Source organism: Anomaloglossus baeobatrachus, chromosome 8 (genome assembly GCF_048569485.1).
Source record: "Anomaloglossus baeobatrachus isolate aAnoBae1 chromosome 8, aAnoBae1.hap1, whole genome shotgun sequence".
Taxonomy (NCBI): domain Eukaryota; kingdom Metazoa; phylum Chordata; class Amphibia; order Anura; family Aromobatidae; genus Anomaloglossus; species Anomaloglossus baeobatrachus.
The window spans coordinates 163,140,485-163,165,446 of NC_134360.1; the positions used below are offsets into that span (position 1 = coordinate 163,140,485).

The following is a 24,962-nucleotide window of genomic DNA, read 5'->3' on the forward strand; positions in this document are numbered from 1 at the left end:
CTCTGAAGCATTCAACACTGTGGATCACCAGGTCCTCTTCACTATGCAGCAGGCTCAAGAACACCATTTTCTCTTGGTTCTCCTCCTATCTCCCTGACGGTTCTTTCACTCTATCTTTTGCCGGCTCATCTTCCTCTCCTCTTCTAATTCCTGTCAGGGTTCCTCAGGATTAAGTCACGGACTCCTTCCTCTTCTAGCTATATACTGCCCCTATTGGACAAACATTAGTAAAATTAGTTTTCAGTACCATCTACATGCTGTTGACACCCACTTTTCCTGACATCACCCCTGCATTACTACAAAATACCAATGATTGTCTGTCCACTGTCTCTAACATCATTTCCTTCCTTCCTAAATTCAATATTTCCATTTCCGTGTGTAGTTCTACTATTACTCATCAGCACCACACCTGCTATTTTGGGAATATAATAGATTCAGTTCTTTCATCACACCCTACATTTGATCACTTGCTCACTCATATCACTAACACCTATCTCAAAAGTGTCTCTAGAAATTGAGATTTTCTTCCTTTGTCGCTGCAACCTTTGCTCTGATTCATGCTCATCTGGACTATTGCAACTCTCTACTAACTGTTCTCCCTCTTACTAAACTATCCCCTCTCTAATCCATCCTGAATGCAGCAACCAGGATCATGTTCCTCTCCAACCGCTACACTGATGCCTCCACCCTGTGCCAGTCATTGCACTCGTTGTTCATCTGCTACAGAGTCCGATATAAACTTATCCAACAAAGCTCTCCACAGTTTTGCACCATCCTACATCTCCTCCTCCATCTCTGTTTATCACTCTGCCTGTGCCATCCATTCCAATATGACTTAAGACTAGTTATACGCGAACCCCCAATGTTCACGTTCGGGAGCCTAGCCCAAACTTTTGTAAAGATCGAGTTCGGATTCTGAGATAATGCGAACGTGCGTCCGAACACCTGACTCAGGCTTTATAGTTATGGGATGGGGCAGGGGAGCTATAAAAAAAAGAATATAGTTAATAATAAACATTGTCATTACACTTATAGGTTCCGCGACGCGTCCTGCAGACTCTGTCTACTGGTCGCTTCTGCTTCTGCTTCCGATCATTGCTGTGCCCTCCTGGTAACCAGCAGTGAATTACTGGACCTTCAGTGACGTCATAGCCATGTGACCAGTCTGGTGTGAATGTTGTGTAGACATTGGCTTACAGACTGGTCACATGACTATGACGTTATGGAAGGTCCTGTTAACTGAACTTTGACTGTTACTGTGCGAATGTTGCATCGGCATCACCCGGTACGGCCACACACTGTCCTAACATGAGCGGTCGGCTGCATGTATTTCAATGCAGCTGAGGCGCTCCTGTCCTGAGAGCGTTAGGCCATATCGGCTGATAATGATGTGAGACGCAAGTGGAATCATCCCCTCACTGTCAGCCTGCTTCTTGCTCTGTACAGAGCGATGTAGCAAAGCTGACATGCGTCTCCCTGCTTCTCTCTCTGTAGACCCACTTGTCTTTACAGAGTGATGAAGCAGAGTTGACATGGCTCTCTCCCTGTGGACTACGTCAGACTAAGCAGTTTTTTATAATAAAGATGGAGTCTCTAAATGGTTTTTTTTTTGCTTTATTTCTAATTACAAAAATTTTTCTTTGTGTTGTGTTTTTTTTTACTATTTACTAGAAATTAATGGTGGCCATGTCTAATTTGGCGTGACACCATGAATTTCAACTAGCAAATAAAATACGGAGGGAGCCCATGCATTTTTTTTTAATTATTTTGTTTTTTAAATAATTAAAAACAAAAAAAACCTAAATGGGCTTTCTTGTATTTTGATTGCCAGCCAAGGTAAAGCCATGCAGATGGGGGTGGCAGCCCATAGACGTCCGCTTTATCTCCGCTGAAAATCAAAAATTATTCCTTTCACATTTTGTGCATCCCCTATTTCCTTATAGATTGTAAGCTTGTGAGCAGGGCCCTCACTCCTTTTGGTATCTGTTGAATTATGTACTATTCTGTAATGTCTGATGTTGTCTGTACTTGTCCCCTATTAATTGTGTAGTGCTGCGGAATATATTGGTGCTATAGAAATAACAATTATTATTATTATTATGCTTGGTGTTCCAATCGTGCACATAGAAGGGTATTTCAAGAAGGGAACCCTTTTTGACATACATATGCCTCAATAGGGTATTTGGGCAGGAGTTTTAACTGATCCGACAAAGATAACTTTTACCTTGAGGACCAAGCATGCTTTTAACTTCTGCAAGTCCATTTGCCATTATGCTCTGAAATATAATACTGGTTTGTAATGTTAGACCTTGGATTCTTAGTGGATTAGATCTACATTTTCATTATGTTTCTGTGAAAACGCAGTATTGTTTAATTTACTGACATGTTTTCTAAAGGTGTAATGCATAAAAAAATCTGTATTATTGTTTTTATCTTTCATTATGTTTTTTTCATGGTACTAAAAGACATAACTATATTCTATGGGTTGTACTATTTATTAACTTTCATTTGTAGTGTACGTATCATATATCTTTTTAATATCTTACATGTCCTGCAGATCAGTGGGATCAAAGTCCTGAGACCCCTCACCCATCATTTGTAAATCTGCTCAGAATTGCTGAGCTCAGCAGGCAGACGCTTAACTCCATTCACACAGCGTAGAAGCGTAGAACTGTGTACGGACTCAATAGAGAGTCTACAGATGTGACCATATGTCCATGCAGAAGCCAAGTGTCCATGCCTGCCGAGCTCAGCCCTTCTGAGCAGTTTTTTAAAGGTTAGAGTCTCAATCACCACTGATCTGTGGGATGTATAAAGGACTAGAACATAGAAAAAATTATAATTACACTTTATAGTATATTCTTCACTTATAAAAAGTGGCACTGAAAGGGAAGTGACAGAAGGAGCCTTATTGCTTTTTAACCATTGAGTTAAAATGTGAAAACTACAAATCAATGAAGGAAATATTCAATAATTCCTGTTTTACACAAAAGGAATATTTATTCACAACGTCTCCCATCCTGCATATCAAGCATATCCACGCAAATCAGTACATCAGGTAAAGGCCACTTAGCATATAACCTTTTATTGTTATCAACAAAGAATACAAAGATGGAACAAATTTAGAGATTTACAATATTTTTGAGATTTAGCCTTAAATTTTAATCAATACAAGAATAGGCCCCAAGTGTACTCTGAAAGCAAAAGCAACCTTAGGGTACGTACCCACGATCTGTGTTTGCAGCATTTTGGATGTAGAGTGTCTTCGCTGCATCCAAAACACAGTGTTGTACAGTACAAGAATAGTGGATGGGATTTCTAGAAATCCCATGCCAAATGTGTGTGTATGTCCTGCAGCGAAAACTGACCTGTGGTGCAGCTTTCCGAGCCACAAGCATGTCAATTCTTTGCTGCGGAGTTGCAAGCATTCTTTGTAGGAAGAACACAAGTGAGAGACCACAGTCTCTCATACCCTGATCGTGGGCACGGTGCAGCTGCGGTCTCCTGTGATCTTCTGCAAAGGAGACTCATGGCCCCACAGGTCAGGACCCACCGCGTCCATGACGCATCGGGTGTTGATTGTGGGGACATACCCTAAGGGGTACTTTGCACACTACGACATCGCAAGCCACTGCTGCGATGCCGAGCATGATAGTCCCCGCCCCCGTCGCAGCAGCGATATCTTGTGATTGCTGCCGTAGCGAACATTATTGCTACGGCAGCTTCACATGGACTTATCTGCCCTGCGACGTCACTCTGGCCGGCGAACCGCCTTCTTTCTAAGCAGGCGGATCGTGGAGCATCACAGCGACATCACATGGCAGGCGGCCAATAGAAGCGGAGCGGCGGAGATGAGCGGGACGTAAACATCCCGCCCACCTCCTTCCTTCCGCGTTGCCGGTGGACGCAGGTAGGAGAAGTTCCTCGCACCTGCGGCTTCATACACAGCGATGTGTGCTGCCGCAGGAACGAGGAACAACATCGTATCTCCTATTGGTGCGACATTATGGAAATGTCCGACACTACACAGATCACCAATTTACGACGCTTTTGCGATTGTTTATCGGTGCATCTAGGCTTTACAGGTTGCGACGTCGTTACCGGCGCCGGATGTGCGTCACTTTCGATTTAACCCCGACGATATCGCAGTAGCGATGTCGCAACGTGCAAAGTACCCCTAAGGATAGACCATCAATGAAAAGGTAGTAGCCAACATCTTTAACTCAGAATTTCCTCACAGCATAGTTAAAAATATGTTTTCTACATAGGACAGACCATTTTATATCTGCAGTTTGGTCCCCTCCTTCCTATTCAACAGATTGGATCATACAAAAATTATACTTAATGTATCTGCTTTTATAACTCTTCGCTGTTTGCATAATTTATGCTAAACCATTATCTGTACAAAATGTGGCTTTGTCCAGTGGTTTATTGCTCACTCAGGGTGTGCATACTCTCAGCTAACTAATCCCCCTCCAAAAATCCATTAGTTTGACAGCTCCAGTCTCCGGTCACCAGCAATAACATCAAAGAATTCTGAGAGTCAATTTAGGAGCCCTCCACAGTAACATCCCCATGGTATTAAAGGGAATGTGTCAGTAAAAAAGGACATATTGCCTAAATCAGGTTTTGCATTGAACGTTTTTTTTTCAAAGTTTGTGATTTTTTTTCTTCTATAACAATTGTTCTTAAAAATTAAAAATAGAAAATTGCAATTTTAATATTGGCCTCTGGGGCTATTTCAGACTCTATCTTCCTATTCGTTTCACATGTACGTTTGCAGCAATAGACTGACTCTGACTGTATCTGTTGTATTGAGGCATCTAATGAGTGTGGGAAAACGTCATTGTGAAGGGAGGGGGAGTAGGTGAGCTGTGACTTCACCTGCTGCGAATGGCGGATCACGTGTTGTAGGCTGTGTACAAGAGGTGCACCTCTCATTGATAAGGTACCTGCTAGAAACTCTTTGTGAATCTTTTGGGAAAGTTCAGGAGATTAGAGCCTAAAATAACTTCAGTGGCCAGAATAAAAATTAATTTAGTATAAGAATATATTTTTATATATATACACACATATATATATATATATATATATATATATATATATATATATAATGTGTGTGTATATATATATATAAATATATTTTTACATATATATATATATATATATATATATATATATATATATATATATAGTGCCCCTGTGTCTTCAGTCGCCACAGGGCACTGCATCTCACCAGAGGTGCGGTACTCATCCTGGGTAAGGAGGAGGTCGGTGGCGGTTCACAACATCCACATCCACACATAAGCCAGTTGCCCACGGGGTTAGGATAGGGTCACCATATCATACAAAAAAGCAGATGACAGTGTCCTCTTGAGTGAAAATTGTTTCCTTTTTATTCCATGATAGTGCACAAAAATATGCAACGTTTTGACACAGAATGTCTTTGTCAAGCATTCTGTGGCGAAACGTTATTTTTGTGCACTATGATGGAAAAAAAAGGAAAGAATTTTCAATGAAGAGGACACTGTCATCTGCTTTTTTGTATGGTATGTGGAGTCAAGTGATGCCTTGATATTGGACTGGCGTCCCATTACCGCCAGATTGTGTGCTACACAGGCGGCCATTGACTGTAGGTGCTGCAGTTTGCTGTGTTTCTAGGGTCACCATATCGTTTGGGGCCTATCACCCACTAGCTTAGATACTTGAGTTGGCAGGGCGACTAATCTGGGGAGCAGGAGCCACACACACACTTATTGAGTCTAGCCACTACCGGGAACCAAGTGAGACGGAGGAGAATACAGTCGCTGAGGGGAATGCTGATAGCTCTCAGGACTGGTGCACATCTCAGGGTGCAGAGCCCTAGGCTGGTGGGCACTTTAAGGCCTGCCAGTAGAATCCGCCGGGCAGAGGATTTCAAGTCTTCTGGCCTACAACAGCATCCGGGGCAAAGCAGCATATAGAGCCAGGAGCCGTGACCATAGGGAGGCCCATCAACGGACTTACGCTGCCTGCTGTATGGGACGGGGAACATATCCACCCCAAGGACTCGGGTCCCTGTGTAGCTTCAAGACACAGGGACTCACACAACAGAGCGCAGGGAGGAAGGACCCACGAAGTATCCCACTGGTACCGGCCCCCGAACTATCTGGGATCGTCTGGAGCCCATCACAGCGGAGTCTGGCAGTCCAACGGCAGGAGCAACTCAGTGAGTAAACAACTTAAATTGCAACCGCTGTGTTGTCTGATCCTTCCCGCGCCCCACACTTCCCATACTGGGGTGGACACTTACCAAGTGCCCCAGAAGAGAGACTAACCTTGCGCAGCAGCGGCTCCCATTATAGCTGCATACCACAGGTGGCGTCACGAAAAACAAATACCCCCATCATCACCATCATCCCATCCCCACCATTTCGGTTGACATCACGGGATCACGGAGTCGGGCCAGGCCACTGTGACAACCCAAATCCCAAACACCAGCCCGGTGATGAGTAGTTACCACAACCTCGCGGGCGCGTCTCATATATATATATATATATATATATATATATATATATATATATATATATATATATATATACTGTATATATATATATATATATTTATTAAGATCGGGACATTAAAATAAAATGTTGCAAAAAAAATTTAACAGAAAAACTTGATTTAATAATAGGTAATTTTCCCATGATACGTTCCTTTGGTGTTAATAAACAAGTAGCCAAAAAAAACAGCCAAGCTGCTTCCTAGGTGCTGAGGTTTCACAGTAGCACTGAGGAGTTATATCAATTAAGACTTGCAAGGAATATCTATATCTTACTCCAGCAATTTCCAAGAACCTTCCCTGGAGTCGTGAATGAAAAGAGCTTGTCTAAAACCTTCTAAGTGTTTCCTCTAACAAACACGTCTCCATGCTTTTTACCAGAAAAGCTTGGCTCATTTGGTTTTGTAGTGGCAGATATTAACAGCCACATGAGATAAAAGCAAATAGAAAAGTTTCCATTCTGCAAAAGTCAGATTTTCAAAGCTAAATGCATGAATTTCAAGATCAGTTTAAACCTGGACCCGACAATGCCATTATTTTACTAATGGAGAAGAGATGCCGGAAATGTTTTAATGAAGTCTCCTGGTAACTGAGTAACCAAGGAAGAGTTGTGATACTGAAAACATAAAATGCATGAGTTTCTAACATAAGTGGCAGAGTTGATGCATCTCTTGTCAGTTCTGAAAACTGTCTTAGTTAAAGGGAACCACCAGGTTTTTCCCATAAAAATTGCGGTCACCACCAGGGCCGCCACTAGGAATTTCAGGGCCCCATACTGGCAACATTTTTGGGCCCCCTTAATATTCCACCCATGCTCCACCTCAGCTCCACCTCCACCCCGCAAACCTTCCACAGGCTCACTGCCACTCTTGGAAAAACATATATATATACACACACACACACACACACACACACACACACATGGCTAAAAATATTAGCACCCTTGAAGTTATATCAGAAAATGAAGTATTTCCCACAGAAAATTAATAATACACCCTCTACACCGCCCCTCTCCATAATAAACTCTCTACACTGCCCCTCTCCATAATACACCCTCTACACAATACACCCTCTACACTTCCCTCTCCACAATATTTCTCCCACACTGCCCCTCTGTATAATATACTCCCACACAAAGCCCCTCTGTATATCTCTCCCACACACAATGCCCCTTTGTATAATTTCCCACACACTGCCCCTCTGTATAATATCTTTCCCACAAACACTGCTTCTCTGTATAATATCTCCTCACATATGCCCCCTCTGTATAATATGTCCCCCACACAAGCTGCCCCTCTTTATAATATCCTTCCACACACGCTGCCCCTCTGTATATTGCCCCACACACTACCCCTCTGTACAGCATTCCCCAACACACACACTGCCCCTCTGTATATCCCTCCATACACACACTGTCCCTCTGTATAATATCCCTACACAGACACACACACACACACACACACACACACACACACACACACAGTTCCTTGCAACACTTTGTTAAGAAAGCTGACAAAACAAAAGTTGAAAACATGATTCACAAGAGAAAAAAATGGATGAAATAGTGGCATGGAATGAAATGAAGTATCAGGGCACTGATAATAGAACACACAATAAGCATATAAACAAGGCAGTGTCTGCAGATAAATAATATAATCAAAAAACACACAATACCTGCCTGTAGAGCCTCACCTTCAAGATAATGTGGTAGTAATCCAATAGAGGGTAGGTTTTCAACCTTTTGCTTTTGTCAGCCTTGTATGTTTTGTATCAACAAAAGCCAAGTTTATTTGCATATATACATATATTTTTACCGTATTTTTCCAATTATAAGACACTCTTTTCCTCCCAAAAAGTTGAGAGGAAAATAAGGGGTGCATCTTAAAATACGAATATAGCTTACCGGGGGGGGGGGGTGTTTGGGCGGTCGGATGCCTGTGTCTGTGTGCAGATGGACGGGTGCCTGTGGCTGCATGCAGGCAGCTGGGTGCTTGTCGGTGGCGGTTGCCCCTTTGTCCTGGAGGCCGGCTGCCTCTCTGTGCAGGTGGGCAGTCTGCTGGCTGGCAATTTGTGAGTGCGGGCGGGTGGCTGTGTGGCAGGTGTCCCAGTGTGTCCGCGGTCCCAGTTTCAAAGCATGGTGCTGGGAGTCAGTGCGTGCGCAGATGAAGCTCTTGGATGAGGGCTCCATCTGCGCATGCACCGCTCCTGGAATCAGCGCGTGCGCAGATGGAGCTCTTGGATGAGAGCTCCATCTGCGCATGTGCTGCTCCAGGCGCCATCTTTTGAAACGAGACTGCGGACAGATTGGGACACTCACCGCACCGGCCTGCTCCACCACTGACCCGCCGCCACTGCTGCCACTACTGACACACCGCTGCTGACGCCACTGACCCGCTGCTGCTGATGCCACTGACCCACCGACGCTGCCGCCACTGACCCGCTGATGCTGCCACCACGGACCCGCCGTGGCTGCCAGCACAACTTCTGCCTTCTGTGACCTCGCTTCACCACCACTGCTACCCCCCTCCAGTAAGACAACACCGGAGTATAAGACGATCCCCATTTTAATTTTTTTTACCCAATTTTATCTCTAAATTTGGGGTGCGTCTTATAATCTGGTGCATCTTAAAACACTCTGTATTTCATTGCAGCCATTTGGTAATTTCAAAAGAGTTCATTTTTTCTCATTAATGTACACTCTACACCCCATGTTGACAGAAAAAAACCCAGAAATATAGAAATGTTTGCAAATTTTAAAAAAACAAAAAACTGAAATATCACATGGTCATAAGTATTCAGACCCTTTGCTCAGACACTTATATTTAAGTCACATGCTGTCCATTTCCATGTGATCCTCCTTGAGATGGTTCTACTCCTTAATAAGAGTTAATCTGTGATTATTTAAACTGATAGGACTTAATTTGGAAAGGCACACACCTGTCTATATACCTCACAGCTCATAGTGCATGTCAGAACAAATGACAATCATGAGGTCAATGGAACTGCCCAAGAAGCTCAGAGACAGAATTGTGGCAAGGCACAGATCAGTCCAAGGTTACAAAAGAATTTATCTTTTTTGATTAACAAACATGTTTAATAGTAAGCACTCTGCAATGCATGCAACATGAAATGAAGCATAATTTGTTCTACAACATGAATACACAGGTTCCTGTCAATCCAAATGGTATTTATTCAAATTATTTTTGGGGTACATCCCAAGTATGTTGACAAACAAAAAACAAAGATGAAAATAATACAAACATATACCCTGCTGTAACTAAATAAATGCATAGTGCATATAAATAAACATACGGTACTTAGTAAACACTATTGTTGATCAAAAAAGCGTAAAGCCATCCCCCCTCAACAAGGTGTACCCAATCAGGACAATACCTACAATCTAATATTAAAACCTCACCATGTGTCAGCAGATAATATGAATAAGGGCAGAGAATGGCTGGGTCCCCTATTCCGATTGATGTCTGCTGACACATGGTGAGGTTTTAATGTTAGAGAGTGTAGGTACTGTCCCAATTGGGTACACCTTATCACGGTGGGATGGCTTTACACTTTTTTGATCAAAAATAGTGTTTATTAAGGACCCTATGTTTATTCATATGCATTATGCTTTATTTAGTTACAGCAGGGTATAATGTTTATATTATTTTCATCTTTGTTTTTTTTTATGTCTTATGGCCAGTGTGAACATGAACATACAAGTTGCATATACACCAACTCATACTCCGGCTCACTTTTTTGTTTTCTTATGTTGACAAAAATTATTTTTTTATACAAAGGTATGTATGTTCACTGCATTAACAGAAAAAAAATAATATATCCATGTAATGGATGTAACGCAGTTAACGTAAATAACGTAACCTCCAATGTATCTCTATATGTGAAGACCATCAAATATCCAGATGGTGCGATTAATGAAAGATCAACATGCTTTTATTTTTAGCAGCCACTGGTGGGATTTACCTTGCAGATGACATCTGTTGCAGGGTACCATATTTCATGATCATTACCGTACTTCCCCATGATCACAAAGTCCAGTTACAGTGCCATAGTACTCCTGCACATCATAGTGAGCAACAACAAAGTCCCCATCCTTCACAGAAGCAACAGAAACTGAAGCAACTGCAGAATCTCCAGACATCTTTTTTTCACAGGCAATGTAACTACTGTGGAATAAGATTGGGTAATAGGGTCTTATCTGATGTATATACTGGATAAAAACAAGGTGGTGAGCTTATCTGAAAAAGCAGTGCTAACACACAACAAGATGAAGGTTTCAGGGTGTCAGTGTACACTAAGGCTATGTGCGCACTAGGCGTTTTTTTTCACGCTGCGTTTTTATGTGCGTTTTTGTCTAAAAAACGCACCCGCGGCTAAAAAAACGCGGCAAAAACGCATGCGTTTTTGCCGCGATTTGGTGCGTTTTTTGCTGCGTTTTTGCTCACTGCGTTTTTAATCAGTGCACAATGCCATTAAAGATTGTTGATGAAAAAAAAAAAAAAAAAAAAGGTCTGATGTCATTTCCTTCTTCAAAATGTTCATTGTATGCAGGAGAGCAGACAGCTGCAGAACTACAAGGCTCAGCATCCTCCATTCACTAGTGTATGGAGGAGAGCAGACAGCAGCTGCAGAACTACAAGTCTCAGCATCCTCCATTCACTAGTGTATGCAGGAGAGCAGACAGCAGCTGCAGAACTACAAGTCTCAGCATCCTCCATTCACTAGTGTATGCAGGAGAGCAGACAGCAGCTGCAGAACTACAAGTCTCAGCATCCTCCATTCACTAGTGTATGCAGGAGAGCAGACAGCAGCTGCAGAACTACAAGTCTCAGCATCCTCCATTCACTAGTGTATGCAGGAGAGCAGACAGCAGCTGCAGAACTACAAGTCTCAGCATCCTCCATTCACTAGTGTATGCAGGAGAGCAGACAGCAGCTGCAGAACTACAAGTCTCAGCATCCTCCATTCACTAGTGTATGCAGGAGAGCAGACAGCAGCTGCAGAACTACAAGTCTCAGCATCCTCCATTCACTAGTGTATGCAGGAGAGCAGACAGCAGCTGCAGAACTACAAGTCTCAGCATCCTCCATCCAGGACTGTATGCAGTTTTTTGCCCAAAAAGAAAAAAAAATGACGTGGGCTTCGCCATATTTTTGTATGCTAGCCGGGTACAGCAGGCAGGTACGGGCTGCCCCCAACCCCCAGCTGCCTATTTGTACCCGGCTGGGAACCAAAAATATAGAGAAGCCCTTTTTTTTAATTATTTCATGAAATAATTAAAAAAAAAAATGACGTGGGCTTCGCCTAATTTTTGAGTCCAGCCGGGTACAACTAGGCAGCTGGGGATTGGAATCCACAGTGCAGGGTGCCCATGCTTTCTGGGCACCCCCACTGCGAATTGCAGTCCGCAGCCACCCCAGAAAATGGCGCTTTCATAGAAGCGCCATCTTCTGGCGCTGTATCCAACTCTTCCAGCTGCCCTGAAGCCAGGTGGCTAGCTAGGTAATAATGGGGTTAGGGCTAGCTGTATAGCTGGCCCTAAGCCCGAAATTCATGGTGTCACGCCAATATTAGACATGGCCACCATGAATTTCTAGTAATGATAAAAAAAAAACACAACACAGAGAAAAATATTTTTATTAGAAATAAAACACAACACAATTAGTGACTCCATCTTTATTGAAATAAACCCCCCCTCCGCAGTAATCCTGGGTCAGGGTCCCGCGCCGTCCAATCCGGATCCAATATCATCTGATCGGTTTGCTGGAAGGCAGAGCGATCAGATGATGTGTCAGGATCAAGTGCCTGAATCACATCACACATCAGCTGATTGTATAAAAGCCGATTATACAATCAGCTGATGCATCAAAGAAAAAAAAAAAAAAAAAAATACATACTCACTTATGTGCTGTGGTGATTACCGGCAGCTCCTGGAGCGATCGATTGGACAGGAGTCTGATCCTATACGATCGCCGGTAATCAGCTGATGAAGTCCCCTGACGGCAGGATCAGCTGATAGCCGGCCGGGCGCGAAAAAGCCGGCGACACCGCGATCAGCTGATGCGTCAGGTGACTGCATCAGGTGATCAGCGCCAGGTCCTGCAAGCAAGGTCCTGCCCCGGGGAGACTGCACACAGCCAGAGCGGCGGGACCGGGAGGAGATGGGAGCGGGCATGGCACCGGGACCCTGCGGACAGGTGAGTATATGACATTTTTTTTTTTCTACTGTTCACTTTGGTTTTCGCCGCTGCCTCCACCTCCCACCCAGACATGGCGCCGCACGGAGCTGACATGCACAGGACGGGAGGTGGACGCAGCGGTGACGGTACCGGGAGGATTCCTGCTTCTGTGTTTACCAACAGAAGGAATCCTCTTCCTGTACACGTCACTGTAGTACCCACCCCTTGCGTTTATAGCTGCGTTTTTAGTCATAGAAACGCGGCTATATGCGTTATTCATTGCGTTTTTAACATCTCATTGAATTCAATGAGTGAAAAACGCAGTGGAAAACGCAGAAATAATTGACATGCTGCGTTTTTGTGGTCACCACAAAAACGCAGCTAAAAAAAAACGCTGTGTGAGGACAGCACTTCTGAAAACCCATTGACATTGCTGGGGAAGCAATGTCACTGCGTTTTCAGCACAAAAACGCGGTAAAAAACGCGGCTAAAAACGCGGCAAAAACGCCTAGTGCGCACATAGCCTAAAGGTGGTGTCACACACAGCGACGACGACAACGCTGCTACGTCACCATTTTCTGTGACGTTGCAGCGACATCCCGTCGCTGTCGCTGTGTGTGACATCCAGCAACGAGCTGGCCCCTGCTCGTTGCTGAATGTCCTGCTTCATTTTTTCATCGTCGCTCTCCTGCTGTGAAGCAAACATCGCTGTGTGTGACAGCGAGAGAGCGACGAAATGAAGCGAGCAGGGAGCAGGAGCCGGCGTCTGGCAGCTGCGGAAAGCTGTAACCACTGTAAACATCGGGTAACCAAGGGAAGACCTTTCCCTGGTTACCCGATATTTACCTTCGTTACCAGCCTCCGCCGCTCTTGCTGCTAGTGCCGGCTCCTGCTCTGTGCACATGTAGCTGCAGTACGCATCGGGTAATTAACCCTATGTGTACTGTAGCTAGGAGAGCAAGGAGCCAGTGCTAAGCAGTGTGCGCGGCTCCCTGCTCTCTGCACTGTGACATGTAGCTGCAGAACACATCGGGTTAATTAACCCGATGTGTACTGTAGCTGGGAGAGCAAGGAGCCAGCGCTAAGCAGTGTGTGCGGCTCCCTACTCTCTGCACATGTAGCGACGTTATGATCGCTGCTGCGTCGCTGTGTTGGACAGCTAAGCAGCGATCATAACAGCGACTTACAAGGTCGCTGTTACGTCACAGAAAATGGTGACGTAACAGCGATGTCGTTGTCGCTGTCGCTATGTGTGAACCCAGCTTAAGGTACACAGGTATGCAGATACAGGAGAAAAACGTGCTGGGTCTGTGCTGCCATGAAGGAGTTCCAGTTAGGATCCAAAAGTAGAGACGAGCGAGCCTGAACGTTCGGTGATCGCTGTTCGTACTGAACTCAGACTTTTACCAAAAACAGAGGTTAGGTTTGGAATTCGGGTGCTATATATATGCAAACCACTCTCATGAGCATCGCTGTGCTTGGATACTCTTGATGCTCATCTCAGTGCGAGACGCTTGTAGTGTTGAATGGCTTGCACTGGGGGTAACAACAGCGTGATCAGATGTAGTGTGCACCAAAAAAAAAAAGGAAAAACTCAGCCCACCCTCCCCCGGAATTAATCTGTTTATGGCTGGCTGCATGTGTGCAGAGACCCAAACTGTCCAATTAGTGACTTCTATTGGGGTTCAGGTCAAGACCGGGTCTCAAACCAAACTTTATCTAAAGTTTATCTGAACTTCCACGGGTTCGCTCATCTCTATCTAGGACAATCAATGAAAGCAAATACAAAGTGTATATTGTGGCAACATTTTTTTACAGCATCCAGTTCCAGCAATTATATTAAAGATTCTTCTTTATTTCACAAAGTTTTAAAAAATCATCCTTCCATATTAAAATACACGCATCCTAGCAGTATATAGGAATAGGTACGTGTTTCGCACAAACTGCGTCCTTAATCTAAGGTCTTAGATTAAGGATGACTTTTTAAAACCTTTTGAAATAAAGAAGAGTTTTTAATATAATTGCTGAAACTGGATGTTGGAAAAATGTTTTGCCTTTCTGAAAGTTTATCAGCATTGGGCTGCTGCTTACAAATATCCGTGCACTGTCCTGGCCTTAATGAATCTCCAGATGGGTGAGCTAGTTCCTTTTTTCTTTTGAAAACTGTATAGTGCAGTATCTGCCTCAGGGCAGATCAAAATGCACCTGCGCTTGACCACAATGTCCGCTTGTGTGGATAATGTAGATGCGTCATCCACACTGGGCTGGGAAGAAGGAGACTAGAGATTACCATTACCATTACAATATTTCAAGTAGACTAGTTTGTCTGTCTACACGTTTCGAACAGTTAACCTGTTCTTAATCAAGGTTGTCATGGTTAAGAACAGGTTATCTGTTCAAAACGTGTAGACAGACTAACTAGTCTACTTGAAATATTGTCATGGCTTTTTCTAGTTTTTAATATTTTCAATAAAGCCATGTTTTAATTTTATATGCAGATGCTGGATTTTCCTTCACTACCTGACTGCCGGTCAGGCTTCCGGGCACCGCACCCTCATTCAACAGTCTAGTGAGCTGTTCACATCTTTACGTTTAGTATTTTGGAATGCTGTATATAAGAGCTTACTGGTGGTGAACGCAGCTTATACTCACCAAATCTGGTGACAGATCCCCTTTAAAGTATTTGCATCACAGGCATTTATAGCACATCCACAAGTTACGCCATAATTGTCTGATAGATGTGGGTCCTACCTCTGGGACCTAAGTAAAAAACAGGGCCCTGCTGCTCTTGTCCTGCCTGAAGTAGCAGTGGCACATACATAGGTCCCGTCACTCACTTTTCTGAAAGATCTGAAAATGCAATGCGTGCTTGTTGACTATTTGTAAAACTCAAGTTACATGACCACTTCTCCATGTAGACCACATGCACATGTTGTGGTAGAAGCTTTAACCAGGAGTGGGCGAAAAATCCAGAAGTGGTGCCCGTGTTTCTATTATACTTTTCCTCTGATTGTTCAATGCCTGGTTTTGTCTTACAAACACCAAGGTAAAAAACTCACCAAATACTCAATGTGTGCATGTGGCCTTGGAGTGGCACAAGACGAGGCATATCTTCTTCAGAGGTGAGACCAGCTTCTACCAGACTTTACATTGTGTGTATCTAAACTTGGAATGCCTTTTTAAGCTACATAAACTAAATCCATGTTCCCTTTTAAACCCAAACTGTTAAAAAAGACATGGACAACACATCCAAATATTTATATTGATCTACTACAGATAAGCAAAATTATAAAAAATGAACAAAACTTTTTTAATTATGCACATTGTAACATCATGGTGACCTCTATAGTGGGTCCTTGTCTTATTGATTGTCGCAATGCATGGCATCTACAGGGAGAGGTGCCAAACAGCGCTCCTACTGTGAGGCAAAACCCCCTGGGTTCTAGGCCATACTGGCTCACAGACAACACCACATAGCACCAGCAACAAGGGAACTAATCTCAAAATTCAGCTTTTCACATGGTCTTAAAAAACACTGAAAGACCAGGTGGGACCTTTTTGCATGCCATTTTTGCTATGACAGAAGACTCTTCTTTTATTATTGTTCTCACTGCAAATATATTCAATAAGTTTATTTTTATGAAGTTAACCCCAAAAAATAATCACAGACGCAAGGGACTAACCTCCAAAATAATAATCCCAGGAGCTCTATTGTTAGTATTACATGGGTTTGTCCTCTGTTGGACATTTCAGGCCATATTGTGGCTGGACCCCATGAACTTGTCCAAGCTGAAGCTTCTCTTCTGTTTTACCTTGGCCATGGCCACAATGAAGAAAACTATGAGAAATGTTATCCTCTGCCAACTGGGGTTTTCTACTTTCTAAATTTGTCTCAAAAGAGAAAAAAAATTGTTAATAAACAACTGTACAAAGGTAGATGATGATCGGACTGAATACTGTCATTTCTACATAATGTTCCCTAAACTATGTTGAGACTTTGGTCACAAAAAAGTTGTGCTGAAGAATCGCATGTAACAGAATACAGTATAATAAATGAATTTCCTCTGCTTTTAGTGGAAAACTTCTAAAACAAAAGGACGTAATGATTTATTTTACACTTAGCCATTCGGATTAGTCTAAAATTGCCAAGAATATCGGAGCAGCTGAGGACATCCTTTGACACTATAAATGTTGCTAAGTTACAACACCCGGGATGCTCATTAGAACAGAAAAGCTATTTTCATAAGAAAACTCTGTTTTTCTAAGAATTACTTTCTATAAGCTCAGCCATTAAGATTGATGTAACAATTTATTTTCTTCATAAGTACAAGATTTCCATTGCCAGCCAATAACCCTTAGATATTCATTTTCGTAAGGAGTCTACAAGGTCGGTTAGACTTTATGAAGTACTCTCTATAGCTTCCAATCTTAATGCAATTCCATCTTATTCATTTTAATCCAAATGCTCTAGGAACCTCAAGCACAGCAAAGTATTAAGTCTGAGCAGAAGAAGCCTGCAGGTACAAAGCCGGGGTGTCTCGGGAACGCGAAGACAAATAGGATCCCTGTTCTGAGACCTCAGGTTTTAATTCACTGACATAAAGTTAAATGTCTCTTCAACTACTCTTCTGCAAGTTGCAGTTTAAAGGCAAGATGTACCGGGAGGAGAAATCATGTCGAAATTGAGCAATGGTGTCACAGTAAGGGGTTACCTGGACCAAATGATGTGATACATTCTTCCAGTTCGCCTGGTTGCACACAATGGCGGTATACCATGTATTGCACAGTCTACTCCAGAGAGATTTGAAAATATTCTTACTGCACTCCCAACAGCTGAAATATATCTGCCGCTGAAACATCCATCGTTAAATACTTAATGAAGCTACTTTAAAATCTCACAATGAGAAATTGGAGCCGCTGCTCCATCTTTAATTTGGCAATCATATGCGTGAATTAACTCTTTCCCAGCACACGACGGATTTCTGCCAGGAATGTCGTACGCTATGTTATTGCTGTCTTACAACATGTATAACAGAGTGGTAAAAAAATAAAAAATCAGTATAGTGTAAACTACAAAAGCTTTACGGAAGAAGATATTCCTGATGGATTACCGCTACCATGAAAGGTCCCTGTGATATTTCAGGATATAAATTCCACTTACATCGGGGAATAGTGTTTTATCATTTTAATCAACGCTCACTCTCTAGCATCTCTACTTGTGTTTTCGATGATTTCTTTTAAGTTGAAAAACATCTTTTTTTGTAAAGATTACAGACTGAAAAGTAACATCTGAAATGTAACATTACTGCTAAAAAACTGACAGGAGGATCTGAAGCTGATGAGCTCAAGTAGTTATAGGGTTAATAATTATACAGTCAAGGATATTATAGAGGGAAAAGATTTCAGGTGCGGGATAGGACAGCCATGCTGTGCGTGCACTTACCAGGGAGTTGCTGGTGGGAATACGTGTTGTATTAAGCCCAGCCAGGGAGGGGAGGGTCTGGGACATCCAGTTAGAGATCATTGCCATAGTGCTGAGGAGAGCACCAAGTGTTAGAAGCGGAGAGTCCATCCTGGGGAAGCTAATGAGTTTTCATAGTGACTGATCAGCACCAGAGATGGAAAGAAGAGGGAGGAGTAACTGCAGAGAGCCACAAACAGCGTCCAACAGGAGAGGGATTCTACACTCTCCATGGAAGCTCACAACATATTCCTTCTGCAATTTGTCAAAATCTTCACACTCTGAGATACTTCCGAACAATGTTACCCAATGTTAGACAACGAAACACATTCAATATTAAGATTTGCACTTGTCAAAATGACAGTTCACACCAATAAAGCAATACATCAATCACAGGACAGCTATAATAAAAAGCAGCTTCTCTAAAAATGAAATACAAAGTCTAATATCAGCGAATAAGTACTCCACCGACATAAAAACACAAAGCAGTACAAAATGAGGAGTAATTTAATTCACAGCAACATCAATGATAAAAAATGATGGTAGACTAATATAAGTAAAGTCACTGGTAATGTCACAGTCTAGAGGAAAAGTTCTCATGGGTAAAGCACAAAGTGTCAAGTACAGAAAAGTAAAGAAAACTGTATCCATAGTCAAAATATAATACATTGTCAAAGATCGGCACTCACTTTCATCTTGTTTTTTTTAATTTATTTTCTTCAAGTAATCATATACAAAAGTGATGCATTTGAAAAAGATCTACGGATTAAGGCGGCGTTACACGGAACGATATATCATGCGATCGCATGAGCGATCGCACCCGCCCCCGTAGTTTGTGCTTCACGGGCAATTCGTTGCCCGTTGCGTACAAAGTCGTTAACCCCCGTCACACGTACTTACCTCTCTAACGATGTCGCTGTGGGTGGCGAACATCCTCTTCCTGAAGGGGGAGGGACGTTCGGCGTCACAGTGACGTCACACAGCGGCCGCCCAATAGAAGAGGAAAGGCGGAGATGAGTGGGACGTAACATCCCGCCCACCTCCTTCCTTCCTCATTGCCGGCGGGACACAGGTAAGCTGTGCTCGTCGTTCCCAGGCTGCCTCGGGAACGACGAACAACCGGCGCGCAGAAGGAGGAACAACATTATGAAAATGAACGACGTGTCAACGAGCAACGATAAGGTGAGTATTTTTACTCGTTAACAGTCGTTCGGAGCTGTCACACCATACGACAGCTCTAACGATGCCGGATGTGCGTCACGAATTCCGTGACCTGGACAAACATATCGTTAGATATATCGTAGCGTGTGACGGGGCCTTTAGATCATCACTATTGTATGTGTCCGTAAACCAGGCCCTCCTAACTTTTACTATTACGGCTTTGGAACCTACCAGTGCATATTAAATGTGCTAGAAGGGACATGTTATTTCTATATATTGTATATGATGACTTGAAGAAAATAAATTGAAAAAAAGACGAAAGCGAGTACCAATCTTTGACAATGTATTATATCTGAAGTCCATCCTCTGATTCGAGCACCACGAGCAAGGGGTAGAGCCCGCCTGAATATATTTATAGTCAACATATAAGAAATAAATGATAACATTGTACCTGCCTAGACAACTGTACAAACACATAAAAATAGATCTATAGATACTTATAGTACTCAAGAGTGAGTGCAGAGTAATAAGTACCATGTGCTAGTGCCAACATGCATTTGACCTCTAAAAGTTTTATCTGAATAAAGTTCAGAATTATTAAAGCAGAATTATTATGTTAGTGACCATAAGTTATAGGAGGGCTTCTTCTTTTTCTTTATTTCGTCACTTCAATTGGTTCCTCTTAGGCCTCTTTCACACATCTGTGTTTTTGCTATGTGTGACATCCATTTTCACATGTACCGGAGAAAAGAACACATGCAGACCTATTACATTCAATGGGCTTGCACACACGTCCATGTTTTCACACAGACCATGTGTCCGTGTGGAGCATATGCATGTTCATGTGCTCCACTTGGCAACATGTCCGTTTTTTTCCAGCAGCACGGATGATCCATGTGACATCAGTGTGACACATACCGAAGAAAACTTGTTTCACACAAAATAAATAATTTTTATACTTACCTGTCTCCGGCACTGCTGTGGCTTCTGGACCGCTCATTACACTCATTGCATATTCACTGCACTCAGTGCAGACCTGGAAGTAACAGCAGCGTGGGAGACAACAGCATGGGAGACAGCTAAGTATACCAGCTCATGCTGTCCGTGTGCTACCTGAATGTCACCCGGATAGCATAGGGACAGCACATGGAGCACACACACACACACACACACACACACACACACACACTGACACATATAGACACATACGCACCTTCACCACGAACCTAGTAAAATGTTCCTGTTTTGCATGGATGTGTGAAGGAGGCTTTAAGTTGGGTTTCTGGCGCTTTTGCACCTGGACATAAACCATTGGTGCCAATCACTAACCAGTATTAACCACTGAACTTTATGCCAATATGTTATTCCATGTTAGTGAATGTTTCCATTCATTGATTACAACCAAAGAGATAGAGGGGAAAGTATCAAGGCAAGTCAAGAGAAGATGGACATCAAATGTCTTAATGTGTTTGCCGATTAACAGTTTTCCATCTTCAATAAGTCATAAATATTGTTACACACAGTAAAAATACTTGTTTCAAAATTACAACTTTAAGGCCATGTGTGCACGTTGCATTTTTCCATGCGTTTCCGCAGCGTTTTGAGCTGCAGTGTTTTAATGCAAAATTGCAAGCGTTTTGATTCCCAAACAAAGTCTATGGGAAATAGGGCTTTCTTGTGCGCACGATGCATTTAAAAACGCAGTTGTTTTTGCCATTTTGCCAGTATTTTGCTAACATTGAAGTCAATGAGAATTATCAAAACGCATCCTAAAAGAAAATTCTAGTGTTTTTCATGCTTTATTGATGCTAAACGCATGCTTTTTTGACAAAATCAAAGCATGCATTTTTGGCATTATAGTGAGGTCAAGAGGTTTCCAATTGCCCTTACATTCATTCCGACTTTAAAAAAATGAGTCAAACAATACTTTTACTTTATTTTGAACATAATTATTAAATTGCTTTAATAATTTTCGGTAAATTATCAATATAGTGTATGATTTAAAGATTATTAATTTTTTTTATTTTTTTTTTCATTTTTTTCCTACTGTTTGAATGTTCAAACTTTATTTAGTTGTGTATTTGTGTTGAAAATGCATCTCAATTTAAGCACTGAAAATGCATGGAAAACGCGGTCAAAACGTATCAAAAACGCTATAAAAACGCTTGCAAACTTCCTGCGTTTATGTGGTCAAAACCAAATTTGACAATGAGAAATTCTATCAGAGGATGCGTTAATTTCTGCAAGTTACTGAACGCAACGTGCGCACATGGCCTTATACCAAAATCGCTACTTTTCAGAAAAATGCAAGGGCGTGGTTAAAAGGTTTACATGAAATTTATCAGTTGTGAATACTAAAAAGTCACAAAAAAGTTGCAATTATCAACCCAGTAGAATGGTGTGTAAAAAGTAGGCCAAGTTTAGGCAGAAGTGTTATATCTAAACATGCACTAGTTTTGATCAACCTTCTTCCAAAATTTTGATAAATGAAACAATAGAACGACTAATTAAAAAAAGGATCTTCTGATAACTTCCCACCATTCTATATAGTGAGGAATTGGGAAACTAACGGATGAATTCGTCATGAAAAATTTTTTTGCAGTTGTCATCTGTCACAAGGTTTGAAAAAAATGTCACATATACATAAATATAACACTTCTGTAGAGACGTGTTTCTCTTATTTTTCTTCTATTTCCTTTCTAAAAAAAAGAATTTTGACTTTTTTGCAACTTTTTTTAAAAACTGCAATCGTAAATTTGATGTGAACAAGTTGTTACAAGTTTTAATTACACCAAAACACTGCAAAAAGTTGAAAAATAATGACTTTTTGCAGCAAAATCTTTCTGGACCGCTTGAGTAAAGTAAAAAGTTAACTTTAAATTACCCACAGAATATACTTTATTCACCGAAAAATGCATATTTCATAGTGTTTCAAGTTCTTTTGAGAAACTTAGAGAAAAATTTCTGAAAAATGGAATTTCAATCATGATGTGCTTAAAACTTCAATGACAGTAAGAAAGGAACAAAAATGTAGAAACACAAAGTGCTGTAATAGTAGGCATTTTTACATTTCACTTTCTATGGACAAAAAAATACTGCAAAAATGCCACCTAAATGGTACGATTACAGCTAGCTCAAAATCACTTTTTTTCTAGTTTAAGCTGATCAGAACCATCTCTTATTATTAAAGAGATTCTGTCACCAGAATATCAAGAGGTATGAAAAGTTTGCACAGGGTCTCCTAGACTGACCCTCAGACTAGAGATCCTGTGCTGTCCCTTATCTCAGAGGTACACTTGATGGTAGAGAGGTCTGAGCCCCAATGTGACCCAGACTTCTGTCCAAGCACTGATCTTACTCCCCCTCTCCCCTACTCTTGGGGTGGGCCAGAATACACAGTAACAAAACCCCCACGAAAACAATACAGACAAGGGAGAACCAAAACAGATATACACACACTCAAATACAAAGGAGAGACTAGACATGTAAAGAGGGAATAAAGTAAGAAGGAAGTAAACGCACAACAGGGGAACTTCCATACCACTCAAAATAGCAAACTACAGGTCATCAAGAACTGGATCACCACAAAGACTGGAGTCGCTGGAGCTATGCTGAAGTTATTATTTGCTCTGAGAAATAGACTCCCATGCTTAAATAGGAAAGAGACAACTGTGAGTGGTAATCAGCAATCTGAGCTCAAAGGAGCTGCACACCAACCCACAGGAATTAACTCCTGCAGGCAGGGCCGTATTTGGCATTCATGCTGCCCTAGGCACTTTAAGTTGTAATGCCCCTTACTGGTAAGGCTGCTTTCACACTTGCGTTGTTTTGCATCCGTCACAATCAGTTGTGTGACTTATGCAACAGATGCGTTGCAGATAGTGGCACAACTGATGTGACTGATGCTGCAAAACAACAATCCGTTTTTTTTGTTTTATTTTACTGTTTTACCAGCGGCTGGCTATTGTGAATGATCAGCTGATCACCCAGTGGCCGGCCGCTGGGCGATCACCTGATTGTTCACAGTAGCCGAGCGATCAGATGATCGTTCTCAAAAGCCAGCTGATCGATCTCAAAATCCAGCCGCCAGGCAATCAGCTGATCGTTCGGCCACCGAGAAAGAGAAAGAAACATTGATTTCAATTATTAAACACAAGAGCTGAGCATGCGCAGTAGAAAAAAAAAAAGGATTCCGACGCTCAAAAAATGCTACATGCTGCGCTCCTACATTCGTACATAACTACTTCACAAGAACAACCATCAGTACATGAATACATCACCAGAACCACAGTCAGTACATGCCTACATCACCAGAACAATCATCAGTACAGAAATACAGCCCCAGAACAACTGTCAGTACATGACTGCATCACCAGAACAATTGTCAGTACAGAAATACAGCCTGAGAACAATACATGACACATCACCGTTATACAGCGATCACTTTCAATGTCAGGTTAGCCCCTATCATATAAACTTGTATACCTTAATAATGGTAAGGAGAAAGTTGGTAACAATTTCAATCATCATCAAACTATGTACCACAGTACTGATTACTTGCTAGTAGCTACACTAGTAAACATTTAAAGAGTAACTTAAAGGTTTGGTCCGAAGGCAAAGTAATTTTCATTCTAAATCCCTATCTATTTAGTGAAAAAATATAATTTTTTTTTAAATATACTTGCATTAATAATTTCCTATCCTGTCCTTTGATGACGCTTCATTTCAGGGAGGGCAGAGGCTGTGGCAGTGACTGCAGCCTCTGCCCCATGATAACGCTTCTTTCGAGTATCTCAGCATGCACCATGCTCTAGGATTCTCAAAAGAAGGGTCATCAAAAAGGTCCATTAAATCTTAGACTGGTGAAGTAATGTGTCCTGAGACCCCCATAGGTGAAGTGCACGGCTCAGGGACAGGACTCTGATTTTCTACTGAATCCACGCTGCTCTGTCTGGTCTCCTGCACTTTCCTAATAGGTCTTTGGAGCAATTCTGGGGGACTCGGGACTGGGTTCCCCTCAGATCTGTTCAAAATTAATTACCCTAAGGCTACTTTCACACATCAGGTTTTTTCCATCAGGCACAATCCGGAAAAAAACTGGTAAAACGGATCCGGTATCGCATCCGTTTTATCCCCATAGATTTGCATTGTTACCGGATTGTGCCTGATGGCTTTGCATTGCATCCATTTGTTTCCGGATGCGGCAAAATTAATTAAAGCGGCGTCCGGAGGCAACGTATCTTGTAACGTTTTTTTGTCCGGCAAGTTTTTACATTTTTTGCCGGATCCGTTGGATCAGGAAAAGAAAGGATTGTGCCTGAATGCAGAAAACTGAAGTGTGAAAGTAGCCTAAAACATATAAAATAATTTCTGAAACATTAAGTCGCTCTTTAAGGTGTGTTTACACTGCTGCGGATTATCGATTTACCTCAACAAACTGTCAATCACCTGATGCAGGAGCAAAATATCTGTCACCCACAAAATGCCGATCACCCTGCACAAATATTCATAATAGGGAACGTCGCCCATAGAAAAATAATACCAGATGTATACAGCCCATACAGAAATCATACCAGGTGTATACAGCCCATACAGAAATCAT

General features: G+C 42.1%; 1 protein-coding gene across 2 annotated transcripts in view; it reads right to left on the reverse strand.

The window, feature by feature from the left end:
* OLFM3 (olfactomedin 3) overlaps window positions 1-24,962 on the reverse strand; it is a 323,003-nt gene that overhangs the window by 124,019 nt on the left and 174,022 nt on the right. The window contains exon 1 of one of the 2 annotated variants that reach the window (XM_075322196.1): window positions 18,182-18,335. The exons of the other annotated variant lie outside the window; for it this stretch is intronic. Coding sequence (XP_075178311.1) covers window positions 18,182-18,310 — 129 coding nt within the window. The 5' untranslated portion in view covers window positions 18,311-18,335. Of the gene's footprint in view, window positions 1-18,181; window positions 18,336-24,962 lie in introns of those variants that run through there. 2 annotated transcript variants of the gene reach the window in all.